Source organism: Hylobates moloch, unplaced genomic scaffold, assembly GCF_009828535.3.
Source record: "Hylobates moloch isolate HMO894 unplaced genomic scaffold, HMol_V3 SCAFFOLD_16, whole genome shotgun sequence".
In the NCBI taxonomy this organism is placed as follows: domain Eukaryota; kingdom Metazoa; phylum Chordata; class Mammalia; order Primates; family Hylobatidae; genus Hylobates; species Hylobates moloch.
Window position 1 is genome coordinate 52511969 of NW_026652291.1, and position 15520 is coordinate 52527488.

General features: G+C 36.5%; 1 protein-coding gene across 4 annotated transcripts in view; it reads left to right on the forward strand.

Moving 5' to 3' along the window:
* Positions 1–15520, forward strand: part of DDHD1 (DDHD domain containing 1) — a 124593-nt gene that overhangs the window by 78223 nt on the left and 30850 nt on the right. For all 4 annotated transcript variants that reach the window (XM_032179353.2, XM_032179356.2, XM_032179355.2 and 1 more), the window contains one exon: positions 12154–12260. In XM_032179353.2, the coding sequence (XP_032035244.1) occupies positions 12154–12260 (107 nt within the window). The remainder of the gene's footprint in view (positions 1–12153; positions 12261–15520) is intronic.

Here is a 15520-nt window from a genome sequence, read left to right on the forward strand (position 1 = left end):
CTGAGCAGAGTTTGTAGTTCTCCTTGAAGAGGTCCTTCACATCCCTTGTAAGTTGGATTCCTAGGTATTTTATTCTCTTTGAAGCAATTGTGAATGGGAGTTCACTCATGATTTGGCTCTCTGTTTGTCTGTTATTGGTGTATAAGAATGCTTGTGATTTTTGTACATTGATTTTGTATCCTGAGACTTTGCTGAAGTTGCTTATCAGCTTAAAGAGATTTTGGGCTGAGACAATGGGGTTTTCTAGATATACAATCATGTCATCTGCAAACAGGGACAATTTGACTTCCTCTTTTCCTAATTGAATACTCTTTATTTCCTTCTCCTGCCTAATTGCCCTGGCCAGAACTTCCAACACTGTGTTGAATAGGAGTGGTGAGAGAGGGCATCCCTGTCTTGTGCCAGTTTTCAAAGGGAATGCTTCCAGTTTTTGCCCAATCAGTATGATATTGGCTGTGGGTTTGTCATAGATAGCTCTTATTATTTTGAGATACGTCCCATCAATACCTAATTTATTGAGAGTTTTTAGCATGAAGCATTGAATTTTGTCAAAGGGCTTTTCTGCATCTATTGAGATAATCATGTGGTTTTTGTCTTTGGTTCTGTTTATATGCTGGATTACATTTATTGATTTGCGTATGTTGAACCAGCTGTGCATCCCAGGGATGAAGTCAGCTTGATCTTGGTGGATAAGCTTTTTGATGTGCTCCTGGATTCGGTTTGCCAGTATTTTATTGAAGATTTTTGCATCAATGTTCATCAGGGATATTGGTCTAAAATTCCTTTTTTTGTTGTGTCTCTGCCAGGCCTTGGTATCAGGATGATGTTGGCCTCATAAAATGAGTTAGGGAGGATTCCCTCTTTTTCTATTAATTGGAATAGTTTAAGAAGGAATGGTACCAGCTCCTCTTTGTACCTCTGGTAGAATTTGGCTGTGAATCCATCTGGTCCTGGACTTTTTTTGGTTGGTAGGTTATTAATTATTGCCTTAATTTCAGAGCCTGTTATTGGTCTATTCAGTGATTCAACTTCCTCCTGGTTTAGTCTTGGGGGAAGGTGTATGTGTCCAGGAATTTATCCATTTCTTCTAGATTTTCTAGGTTATTTGCGTAGAGGTGTCTATAGTATTCTCTGATGGTAGTTTCTATTTCTGTGGGATCGGTAGTGATAATCTCTTTATCATTTTTATTGCATCTATTTGATTCTTCTCTTTTTTCTTCTTTGTTAGTCTTGCTAGCGGTCTATCAGTTTTGTTGATCGTTTCAGAAAACAAGCTCCTGGATTCATTGATTTTTTGAAGAGTTTTTCATGTCTCTGTCTCCCTCAGTTCTGCTCTGATTTTGGTCCCAGCTAGTCTATGCATTTCGGTGACTAATGATATTGATCCAACTTCCCGAATCTATGTATGTAGCCATGCAGGGTATGATTGGCTAAACTTGTCATATTCCCAACCTAGAATCAGATGGAAGTTGACTTCATCTTAACTATAGGAAGAGATGGAGTCACAGATAAAAATCAAGAGCTATTATTGGAAGCGGGATGAATGAATCCAAGGTGGCTCAAAAAAAAACCCAAGTGTCCACTACAAGGAGGATTGTCATCATTTCTTCATAGACAGGTTAATTTGATGGAAAATTCTACACATAACTTAGTAATCAATGGAAAATATTCATATAAAAGGAATTCTGCATAATAAAAGATAGAAAGATAGGAAAATCCGTAGGATTTCTTACCATTTCTCTGCTTGCTGTCATTCCTAAGTTCAGTGTTCAGGCCTATACAAAACTTCATCCTTATCAGTGCCATCCTGAAGTTTGTGTGTACTTGTGATTGATTTGACAGCCTTTTGTTCTCTGAGGATTTCTTTAAATCACGTCTTAGATTCCTGGGAATAGAGAGTTTTCCCTCTTAACCTTATTTAGCAAACTTGCTAATGATTAGTTCAGACTAGCTTCAATCACCTTTGTTCCAGAAAAATATGTTTACCACTTACGTAGACTGAGAAGCAAATTTTTAGAAAACTTCTAGGAATGTCAGAATTAGTTTACTAAAAGGGATAAATGGAAGGCATTTTAAATACAATTGGATTTACTTGTTGTGGAGTTTCATTACAGGAGAACTCTTCATAGAACTTGCATATCTAATGCCCTAAGTTAGTCATTTTAAAGCTATAATCTTAGAAGAATATAAAGAAGTGTTCAGTTAAACACAGTAGGTTGAACACATGAGCTTATTTTACTCCCTCCTGAAACCTCTTTGAACATGATATAAAAAAGAATTTTAAAAAGCAAAAAGGCATAAACCCGTAAGTACAGAAAAATATGGGAGAATAAACAATAGTGACAAGAATATCAACAAAACTTATTTTTTTGAACAGGAAATACATACATGTAGTTCACAAAACAAAATATTAAAATGTGGAGTAAAAAGGCTGATTCTCATTTCTGTCCCCATCTTCCCTCATTATCCTTTGTCCTTGTGTCCCCATTTAGAGTCTTCTAGATTTTCTTTAGGCATACACAAATTTTTTTCCACACAAAAGGTGCATGCTATAGACTTCTGGACCTTGTTTTTTTTGTTTGTTTGTTTAAAAAATGTATTTTGGATTACTTGAGCCCAGGAGTTCAAGAGAGTGTGAGTTGCCAGTGCACTGCAACATTGGACAATGAAGCAAGACCCCATGTCTTTTTTTTTTTTTTTTTTTGAGACAGAGTCTCACTCTGTCGCCCAAGCTGGAGTGTGGTGGCGTGAACTTGGCCCACTGCAGCCTCCGCCTCCTGGGTTGAAGAAATTCTCCTATCTCAGCCTTCCTAGTAGCTGGAACTACAGTCACACGTCACCACACCCGGCTAATTTTTGTATTTTTAGTAGAGACAGGGCTTCAACATATTGGTCAGGCTGGTCTCGAACTCCTGACCTCAGGCGATCCACCCGCCTCAGCTTCCCAATGTGCTGGGATTACAGGCGTGAGCCACTACACCTGGCCAACCTCATCTCTTAAAAAAAAAAAAAAAAAAGTATCTTGGAGATCACTGCATGATTTTCTATTTATATCTTTTTCTATTTTTTTCTATATTTATATCACACATATATTTTCTTAAAACCAATTAGTTTACCAGTTTTTTTCTAATTGAGAGGAATTATGAAGACTTAAGTTTTACAGGTATTTAATGATCCTCAGTTGTACAGTAATTCTTAAATGCTATTAATCTCTACTCTTCTTACAATATGAAGTAAACATTCATTGCTCTGAAAACATGGAAATTGAAATAAGCTTATAACAAGACTGAAATCATGATTTTTGTGCATGCATAGCACAGTAATGGGTCATTGTCTGAGGTATAATATAATATTTTTTAATCATTCCTTTTTCTCATTTTCTCTATCACCCATTGGTCTCAGTAGTTCTTATGAGATATTTAAGAAATAGATTTTACTGTTTTTAGTAAGGCAAATTTGGGCATATAGCCGGAACATATCCATCTTCTCTCTTCCCTCTCCCTGTCTCCCCCTTCCTCTTTTCCACATCCCCCTCCTCTCCCTTCTCTTTCCCTCACTATTTTTTCATTTTTCTTCCATCCTTTTCTTTTTTTTCTTAACAGTCACTCCAGCACTCCAAATGATTCAGTAGACATACCTGTTTGATCAGTTTTTGATCATTCGAGAATTATGATAGCGATCCTGTGGAGTGAAGGATTGTGTAAGTTTGCTTTATAACAAAACAACATTTTAAGCAGATGTAGTATTTCCAAGTTGAGAACTCAAAATTTGGGTTTCCCAGCTACATCACTGTTGACATTTTTGACTGGATAATTTTTTTGTTATGATGGCTGGCCTATACATTGTAAGATGTATAACTGTATCCCTAGCCTCTCCTCACTGATACAAATAAAACCCTTAGTTGTTAGAACCAAAAATATCTCCAAACATTGCCAAGTGTCCCTCAAAGTACAAAATTGTCTATGGTTGAGAACCACTAATCTAAATGAACTCTTTTGTGTGCAAATTCAAACAGCAACACATGTACCACTTCCTAATTACTATATCACAATGATTTGCTTAAGAACTACACAGCCATTAAAATTGAATGAGTGGGTAGAAAAATATTAGAAATTTTTTTTTTTTTTTTTGAGACAGAGTCTCGCTGTGTCACCCAGGCTGGAGTGCAGTGGCGTGATCTCTGTCACCCAGGCTGGAGTGCAGTGGCGCGATCTCGGCTCACTGCAAGCTCCGCCTCCCGGGTTCACGCCATTCTCCTGCCTCAGCCTCTCCGAGTAGCTGGGACTACAGGCGCCCGCCACCACACCCGGCTAATTTTTTTTTGTATTTTTAGTAGAGACAGGGTTTCACTGTGGTCTCGATCTTCTGACCTTGTGATCCGCCCGCCTCGGCCTCCCAAAGTGCTGGGATTACAAGCGTGAGCCACCGTGCCCGGCCTAGAAATTTTCAAATATGTTCTTTCTCGCATATACTCATATTTGTTAAAACTGAACATTTGAAAAGATGACAAAGAAACTTTAAAAATGTTTCTGCGATTACTTGAGTATCTGATGTAAAAAAGGAACTTTTAGACTCTGTGGATAACAAAGAGATCCTGCCTTCAAGTCTAAAGTTTTGGCTATCATTTTATTTTCAGTGATGATAAGGGAAGCACATGTTTATTTTGGCAAAGTAGAATCTAGGCTTCTTAAAATGCCAACTTTGGGGATATGCAATCAATAAACATAATTATAATGCAATGCCTTTTAAAATATACTGAAAATGAAGATAGACTTCTCAACAAGTACTATTAGGATAACTAGATTTGCATATAGAAAAAAATAAATTGGATCCATTTCTCACACAAGGATAAATTTCAGTTGGATCACATTTAAGTGAAAGAAATGAAACCAGGACATGGTAGCACATGCCTATAGTCCTAGCTACATGGGAGGCTGAAGCAGGAGAATCGCTTGAGCCCAGGAGTTTGAGGCTGTAGTGCCCTATGACCACACCTATGAATAGCCACTGCACTTCAGCTGGGGCAACATAGCAAGACCTCATCTCTTAAAAAAAAAAAATGGAGGGGGGAAGGAAAGGAAATGAAATTATACAAGTATTAGGGATTCTTTTAAAAGAGAGTTTGAATTCTTCTAGAACTTAGGAATAGAGAAAACTGTTCTATGACTTGATCCACGAGAAATAAGGAAAAATATTGATAAATATTATATCATCTAGGGAAAAAAATGGCAAAGAAAAACTAAATTGAACTGAAAGAAAACATTTTCACCTTACAGATGAAGGATTCTTAATATGTAAAATCATTCTAAAAATAAAAATCTCTTCAACTACCTTATAGGAAAATGGGCTAAGGATATAAGCAAGTAGTTCCCAGAAAAGGAAGTGGCTGTTAACCATATGAAAAGTTTTTTTTGTTTTGTTTTTTTGTTTGTTTTTGTTTTTTTTGTTTTTGTTTTTTTGGAGAGAGTTTTGCTCTGTTACCCAGACTGGCGTGCAGTGGCACGATCTCAGTTCACTGCAGCCTCCACCTCCCAGGTTCAAGCAATTCTTCTGCCTCAGCATCCCAAATAGCTGGGACTACAGGTGCGCACCACCACACCCAGCTAATTTTGTGTTTTTTTTAGTAGGGTCGGGATTTCACCATATTGGCCACGCTGGTCTCAGACTCCTGACCTCAAGTGATCTGCCTGCCTCGGCCTCCCAAAGTGCTGGGATTACAGGCATGAGCAATGCACCCAAACAGATGTCATTTCTTAACTATCAGATTAGCAAAAGTTCAAAATTTGACAACATGCTTTTTTTGGCCAGGCTGTAGGTAATAGATGTTCTTGTACAGCTGATGGAATGCAATGAAAACGAGTATGTGGCAGTATCTATCAAAATTACATATGTATTTATCCTTTGACCCAGAAAACCTACTTCCAGGACTCTATCCCAAAAAATATCAGCAAAAAATAAAAGAGGCATGCACAAGGCTTTTGATTGCAGCATCACATAGGAAACTACTCAAATGTTCATGAATAAGAGATGGGTTGATAAACTACAGCTTTTATCTATATAATGGAGTAGTATGCAGTTGTAAAATAGAGAAGATCTCTATGTATTACTCTGGTTCTTTGAAAAGATCCACAAAGTTGAGAACATTTTAACTAGACCAAACAAGAGAAAAAGAAGATCTAAATTACTAAAATGAAAAAGGAGGAGACATTACTACCACCAAAATTACAGAAATAAAAAGGATTATAAGGGAATACTATGCACAATTCTGTGCTACAAAGTATGTAACCTAGATTAAATGGACAAATTTCTAGAAACAGACTGCCAAAACTATTTTAGTAATCACTTTCCAAGACAGACAAACTAGGAAAACTGAAAACTGATCTGGTAACGAGTAAGAAATAGAAAGTCTGAGTAGACCTATAACAAGTAAAGTATTTGAATTAATAATCAAAAAACTTCCACCAAAACAACAAAAGCCCAGGACCAGAAGATTGCACTGGTTAATTCTACCAAACATTAAAAGAAGAATTAAGCTGGGTGCATTGGCATGTGCCTGCAGTCTCCGCTTTGTGGAAGGCTGAAGCAGGAGGATTGCTTGAGTGCAGGAGTTCCAGGCTATAGTATAGTACACGACGGTTCCAGTGACTAGCCACTGCACTTCAGCCTGGGCCACATAGTAAGATCCTGTCTCTTAAAAAAAATAGATAAAAATTAGCACCACTTCTCTACAAATTCTCTAAAAAATAGAAGAGGAAGGAAGATTTCCCAGCTCATTCTGTGAAGCCAGTATTACCCTGATACCAAAAACCAATGAAAGCATCATAAGGAAAAGAAAACTATACCAATATCCCTTACTGAATACAGACCACAGAAATCTCAATGAAATGCCAACAAACTGAATCCAGCACCATATATAAATGGTGATATACCATGACTAAGTGGGATTTATCCAAGAATGCAAGATTGGGTCAACATTTTTTTTTTAATCAAGGGAATCTACCACATGTGTAGAATGAAGAAAAAAAACACATCATGTGATTTTGAGATACAGAAAAGACATTTGACAAAATCTCAACATACTTTCATAATAAAAGCACTCGAGAAATTAGAAACAGAAGGCAACTTTCTCAACCTGGTAAAGGGCATCTACAAAAAGCCTGTGGCTAAACTTATTCTTTAATAGTGAAAGACTGAAAGCTGCTCCTTGAGATCAGGAACAAGACAAGTATATCCACTCTCACCACTTCTGTTCAGCATTGTACTGTACATTTCAGCCAGAACAATTAAGCAAGAAAAGAAATAAAAGGCATCTAGATTAGAATAGAAGAGACAAAACTATCTGTGTTTGCAAGACATGATATTATAAGTAGAAAAGTCCTTTTGTTCTTCAAAGGACACTGAAGAAAATGAAGACAACCCTCAGAATGGGAGAAAGTATTAGCAAACCACATATCTGATGAAGGTCTAGGATCCAGGATATATAAAGTACTCTTACAACTCAACAGTTTTTTAAAAAGGAAGACCCCAGTTTTTTTAAATGGGTAAAGGGTTTGAGTAGACATTTATCCAAATAGGATATACAAATGGCCAATAAACCCGTGAAAAGATGTTCAGCATCTTTAGTTATTAGAAAGATGTGACCGTGAACACTACTACTTTAAAGGTACCACTTTATACCCACTAGGAAAACTCTTATCGAAAAGATGGAAATTAACCAGTATTAGCTAGGATGAAGAAAAATCGCAACGCTTACATGTTTCTCGTGAGACCAGAAAATAGTACAGCTGCTTTGGAAAGAGTTTGGCAGTTCTTCCAAAAGTTAAAGTTAGTGTATGAGCCAGCAATATCGCTCCTATGTGTATACCCAAGAGATCTGAAAATGTATGTCCACAAAAACTTGTTAAAGAATGTTCATAGAAGCATTATTCATGATAGCCAAAAAATGGAAGCAACCCAAACATCCATCAGCTGATGAGTGGCTAAAGAAAAGTGGCATGTCCGTATAATGAAATACTATTCAACAATGAAAAGCAATGAAGTACTGATTTATGATGCAACATAGATGAGACTTGAAAACATTACACTGACTGAAAAGCCAGACCCAAAATGCCCCATATTGTATGATTCTATTTATATGAAATGTTCAAAATAGACAAATCTGCTGAAAGTAGATTAGTGGGTGTTGGCAGGTGGGAGGAAGAGGGATAGAGAGTGACTGCTAATGGGTATGGTGTTTCTTTCTGGGGTGATGAAAGTGTTATGAAATTAGGTAATGGTAATAGCTGCATAACTCTTTGAATATACTAAAGGCCACAATTGTTTAAAAAAAAAAAAAACCAATGAAGTTGTATCAAAAGCAACCTGGAGAGATTCACAGACCTAAAATAGACAATTTGAACCTTGGTAAGGATAATAACTACAGTGGATTGATATGCATCAAATATGCTTAAATCTGTGAGTTAGCAATGACATCAAAATATATAAAACCTAGTGACTTGTTATTTTGAAAACTGTTAATAAAAGGGAAGAATTAACCATTTATCCTGCCTTTTCTAGATTAACTGTGCCTCAGTTCATGCAGAAACTATTTGGTTATACCCCAGTGCAGCTAAATATTTAATGTAAGGAAATTTCTCTTTCTAGAAGTATAAGCCTATAAACAAATGAAGAGTGGTGGAATTTAAAAGGCACTTTTGCCACCGTGATAAACTGATGGATTTAAACAATGATCATCAGTAACTGCTATCATCACTAAAAAGAGAAGAGTTGTCTGTACCTATGTACGTATGGAGTAGTAGTCTCACCAAAACAGAGCTTGCATCTGATGAAGCCCCTATAACTAACTACCAAACTATAGGAAACGGGACAAAGAACATGTTAAATAACACCATAGAGATGCAGTGAATGAAAATCGGACTCTTGAGTAACTCTATAGGACACATACACAAAAAATTACAGGTATACCTCAAAGATATTGTGGGTTTGGTTCCATAACACTGCAATAAAGCGAATATCATAATTAAGCAAGTTGCACAAATTGGCTTCTCAGTGCATATAAAAGTTATGTTTACACTACACTGTAAACTATTAAGTATGTGATAGCATAATGTCTTTAAAAATCGTGTACATATCTTAATTTTAAAATGCTGTACTGCTAAATGTTGCTAACCAATTATCTGAGGCTTCAGTGAGTTCACAGCATCTTTTTGCTGTTGAAGGGTCTTGCCTCCATGTTGATGGCTGCTGACTGATCAGGATGGTATTTGCCGAAGTTTGGGGTGGGTGTGGCAATTTCTTAAAATAAGACAACAATGAAGTTAGCCACATCGATTGATTCTTCCTTTCACAGAAGATTTCTCTGTAACATGCAATGCAGTTTGAGAGCATTTTACCCACTGTAGAACTTACTTGAAAATTTGAATCAATCCTGTCAAACCCTGCCACTGCCTTATCAACTAAGTTTATGGCACATTCTGAATTCTTTGTTGCCATTTCAACGATATTCACATCTTCACCAAGAGTCCATCTCAAACCACTTTCTTTGTTCATCCATAAGAAGCAACTCCTCATCCACTGAAGTTTTCTCATGAAATTGCAGCAATTCAGTCACATCTTCACACTCTGCTTATTTTAGTTCTCTTGCTATTTCCAATACATCTGCAGTTACTTCCTCACTGAAGTCTTGAGCCCCACAAAGTCATTTATGAGGATTGGAATCCATTTCTTCCAAACTTCTGGAATGTTGGTATTTAACCCCCCATGAATCACTGAATCACTATTGTTCTTAATGGCGTCTAGAATGATGAGTTCTTTTCAGAATATTTTCAGTTTACTTTGCCCAGATTCGTCTGCTGTCTGTAGCAGCCATAACATTATAAAATTTGTTTCTTAAATATAAGTCTTCAAAGTTAAAATTACTCCTTGATCCACGGGCTGCAGAGTGGATATTGTGTTAGCAGGCATGAAAACAACATTCATCTCCTTGTACATCTCCATCAGAGCTCTTGAGTGACTAGGTACATTGTCAGTGGGCAGTAATCATTTGAAAGGAATTGTTTTTTTTCCTGAGCAGTAGGTCTCAACAGTGGGCTTAAAATATTCTGTAAGCCATGCTGTAAAAAAGATGTGCTGCTATCCAGGCTTTGTTGTTCTATTTAGAGAGCACAGGCACAGTAGATTTAGCATAATTCTCAAGGGTCCTAGGCTATTTGGGATGGTCAGTGAGCATTGGCTTCAACTTCAAGTTACCAGCTGCATTAGCTCTTCACAAGAGAGTCAGCCTGTCCTTTGAAGCTTTGAAGCCAGGCATTAACTTCTCCTCTCTAGCTGTGAAAGTCCTAGGCATCTTTTTCCATTAGAAGGCTTTTTTGTCTACATTGAGAATATGTTGTTTAGTGTAGCAACCTTCATTGATTATCTTGGCTAGATCTTCTTAACTTGATGCAGCTTCTACATTAGCACTTACCTCGCACTTTTATGTTATGGAGACAACTTCTTTCCTTAAACCTCATGCACTAACCTGCTAGCTTCAAACTTTTCTTTGGTAGCTTCTTTGCCTCTCTGTCGTTTAGAATTGAAAAGAGTTAAGACTTGCTCTGGATTAGGCTTTGGCTTAAATAAAGGGAAAGTTGTAGCTGTTTTGATTTTCTATCCAGACCACTAAAACTTTCTCCTTATCAACAATAAGGCTTTTTCATTTTCTTATTTGTGTATTCACTGGAGTAGTACTTTTAATCTCCTTCAATAACTTTTCGTTTGCATTAACAAATTGGCTACCTGGTGCAAGAGGTCCAGCTTTTGGCATGCTTGGCTTTTGACATGCCTCCCTCACTAAGCTCGATAATTTCTGGTTTTTTATTTGAAGTGAGAGATATGTGACTATTCTTTTCACTTGATCACCTAGAGGCCAATATGGAATTATTAAGTACCCTAATCTCAATATTGTTGTGTCTCAGGGATAATACGGAAGCCCTCGGAGCAGGAGAAAGGTTGGGGAATAGCCAGTCAGTGGAACAGTCAAACCACATACATTTATCAATTAAGCTCATCTTATACGGGTGCAGTTCACCATAGTGGATGTAATAATAATGAGAAAGTTTGAAATATTGTGAGGATTACAAAATGTGACACAGAGACACAGAGTGAGCACATGCTGTTGGAAAAATGCACTAATAGACTTGCTCCATGCAAGGTTGCCACAGACCTTCAGTTTCTTAAAAAGGGAAGAAAAAGGCAATATCTGCAGAGTGCAATTTTTAAAAAAATGAATGCAGTAAAACAAGATATGCCTTTACAAGGCAAAATAGAGAAAGGAGCCTGTAGTAGAGACATGTCTTCCAATTGCAGTGCATGGATTGTATTTAGAGCTCAATTTAAACAAGTGTAAAAAATTTTAATATTATAAAGTAATGTTTATAATCCAACTGGGAAAATAGGACCACTGAACTACATATTTGCTGAAATTAAAGAATCATTCATTTCTTTGGTATGATAATACTGAATAGGTTATGTTTTTCTTATATTTTAGAAGTAGATACTAAACTACAGACAAAATAATGCAATATCTAGGATTTGCTTTTAAATATGGGGGAAGGGAATGACTACTAAAGGAATAGCATGAGGGGGTTTTTCTGGATGAACTGTTCTGAATTGTGTAATACTAATCACAAATCTGCACATTTGCCAAAATTTATATAACTGACACCAAAAGGGGGAAAAGGGTCAATTTTATAGTATCTTAATATTTTAAATAAAATTTTCAAATTTATATTATGGAAAGGATGAAGAGACCAATAGATTAAACAAGATAGGTCATGACTTGCTAATATTTGGAGCTGGGTGATGGCACAGAGGTATTCATTATGCCATTCTGTCTACTAAAAATTCTTTCGAATTTTATTTCGAATAATTATTTCGAATATAATGTAAAAGCTTGGAATATTTGAAATCATAGATGGCAAATTTAGGAAAATAACCGCAAAACGAAGGTATCCTAGTATTGCAGACTTGCTTAGTGTGGTAGTCATTGGAATGTAATTTGACAAAGCTATAAGCAAATGGAAGTGTTATGATTAAACACATTTTATCTCATATAAATTTATATGTGAAGTTACTCTCATAAAGCTTTGTTTGCATTTTTGTTTGTTTTTTTAGGATGAGAGAGGCTGCAAGAAAAATAGAAGAAAGGCATTTTTCCAACCATGCAACACATGTTGAATTTCTGCCTGTTGAGTGGCGGTCAAAACTTACTCTTGATGGAGGTATATTTTGTTTAAAAATTGAATGATTTAGCCAATGGCAAATTTTTACCAAAATAAATGCAGAAAGTTTTAGAAAACACTTTTTGTTCATTGAGAATGTAGTGTCTTCAATTTAATTGTCTTGAGGTATACTCACCCTTTGTTCTAGATTATTTAAGAAAATAAAATCCATTGATTTCTAGAATAATTATACTGACTAATATCATTTGGACCACTATATAGATTTCGTAGATAGCGCTGTTTTTATGCATGCCCTCTGGATTGTGAGGGCAGGTAGAGGGATATAGTGGGAACAAAATGTTTTCTAAAGTTTTTGACACTAAGTTGATTTGTCAGTACTTTAAAAATATTTGTTTTCCACTATTCCATATGAGCTTACATTTTTCTTTCTAATAATTTTCCCCCCATAATCGGAAGATAAAAATCTCAGGTTTTTTGTTTTCCTTTGTTGTTTTTCATACGTTCCCTGGGCTGGTGAATTACAATCTAGCATAGAGAATTTGTATATTTGTTTAAGTAAAATCAGTTGTCTTCCTTAAAGAGCTGTCATCAACCAAAATATGTGTCTTTCTTTACACAAAGTTATGTCCGTTAAATAGTAAAACCACAAAAACAATGTTTGGATTGATTATTTACATAATCTGCAAAATGAGAGAGTTGTTATACTGGATATAATATTAGCAGCTGCCATTTGCAGAGCCTTTTGCTATGTGCCTGGCAGTCTGCTGTGCATTTTACATGGAGTATCTCATTTAATTGTCTCAAAAATCCATGAAATACCTACTTTATTTTCTCCATTTTACTGATAAAACTGAAACTCACTAAAAGGCAAATTTAAGAGTGGCAGGCAGAATCTAGCTCTGTATGATGCCAGATTCCATGTTTATCACAGTATTAAACTGCCTCCCTGGGTGATTTATAAGAATTTGTCCAGGTCTGTGATTCTGTCTTATAGTCAGTTATGATTTATAAGGATTTGTCCAGGTCTGTGATTCTGTCTCACAGTCAGTTAGGAATGTCAGTTGTAGTTTATCAAACCCAAATTGCATCAAAAATTGTAATGAGTTTTAAAAAAAAGGAATGTTATTGACCAAAACAGATCTCAGCAGCAGTGGTTCATATGTAAAGTTCTAGTGTAATAACAACATGATCCCTTGAACTTTTCCCCATTCATACAGGTAAATTGCTCAGGCTTCTCAGGAAAGTACATAATATGGATGAATTAACATTTAGTAAAACTCCTGAGGTTGTAATTTCTGTTAGGTTTAATCTACTTTGGTAGTATAAAAGGCATTCTCATGAGTGAAAGAAGCCAGTCTTAGGCTGGGCGCGGTGGCTCATGCCTGTAATCCCAACACTTTGGGAGGCCAAGGCAGGCAGATCATTTGAGGTCAGGAGTTCGAGACCAGCCTGGCCAACATGGTGAAACCCCATCTCTACTAAAAATACAAAAAAAATGAGCCAGCGTGGTGGTGGACGTCTGTAATCCCAGCTACTCAGGAGGCTGAGACACGAGAATCACTTGAACCCAGGAGACAGGTTGCAGTGAGCCAAGATCGTGCCAATGCACTCCAGCCAGGGTGACAGAGTGAGACCCTGTCTCAAAGAAAAAAAAAAAAGCCAGTCTTGAAAGTTTATGTACTTTATGCTTCCATTTTCATGACATTTTGGAAAAGGCAAAACTTCAGGGACAGAGAACAGATCATTGGTCAGCAGGGGTTAGGGGAAGCAGGGAGGATTTGAATTTATAGGAGCAGCATGTAGAAGTTTTTTAGGGTGATGGAACAGTTCAATATCCTGATCATGGCAGTAGTTACATACAACTACACATGCATTAAAACTCAGTCAATTTTATTGTGTGTAAATTTAAAAATAATTTTAAGAGGGTGTCTACTACCTACAGCAAACATCATTGTGTTCTTTGGTAGTGAAAGGCTAAAACCATTTCCTTTAAATCAGGAATAAGCCAAAGATATCCACTCTTACAACTTAAATATTCTGCTTGAAAGTCTTAGCAGTGTAATAAGATAAGAAAAAGAAATAATAATTACAAAGACTCAGAAACATCTGTTTTGATTTGTAGGTCATATGGTTGTCTACTCAGAATATACAAAGAATATACAGAAAAATTTTTAGGCCAGGCGCAGTGGTATGTGACTGTAGTCCCTGCTACTCAGGAGGCATAGGCAGAAGGATCACTTGAGTTCAGGAGTTCTGTGCTATAGTGCGCTATGCCAATCAGGTGTTCACACTAAGTTCGCTATCAATATGGTGACCTCTCGGGAGCAGGGAACCACCAAGTTGCCAGAGGAGAGGTGAAAGAGCCCAGGTTGGAAACAAAGCAGGCCAAAACTCCTGTGATGATCATTAGTGGGATTACACCTGTGAATAACCACTGTACTCCAGCCTGGGCAACAGAGAGACCCCATATCTGGAGGGGAGGGGAAGAAAGAAAAAATTACTAGAATTAATAACATAATTTATTAGGGTTGTGACATAGAAATTCCATATGTAAACATAACTGCATTTCTGTATACCAGGAACAGACAAATAGCATCAAAAATAAAAAGTTCCAAGAAATAAATCTAGCAAAAGAAGTATATTTATGTTACAAATTAAAGAAACTTAAAAGACCTTAAACACAACTGAAAGATAATTTTGTTAGATTGGGAAATTCATTATTCTAGAGGTGTTGATTCTCCCAAATCAATCTATAGATTCCATGTAATCCCAGCCAGGATTTCCAGAGTTTTTCCATGAAACTTGACAAACTGATTCTGAAATGATTATCAAAGAACAAAGGGCTAAACAATCAACAAAGTGAAGAGACAGCCCACCGAATGTGATAAAATATTTGCAGACTACCCATCTGACAAGAGATTAATAACCAGAATATCTAAGGAGCTCAAACAACTAACTATATAGGAAATAATCTAATAATCTAATCCAAAAAATGTGCAAAAGATTTGGTAGATATTTCTCAAAAGAAGACATACAAATGGCAAACAGGCATATGAAAAGGTGCTCAACATCATTGATCAGCAGTGAAAGGCAAATCAGAACTACAATGAGATAGCTCATCCCAGTTAAAATGGCTGATATCCAAAAGACAGGCAATAACAAATGCTGGTGAAATGTGGAGAAAAGGGAACCCTCATACACTGTTGGTGAGAATGTAAATTAGTACAACCACTACGGAGAACAGTTTGGAGGTTCCTTGAAAAACTAAAAATAGAGCTACCATATGATCCAGTAATCCC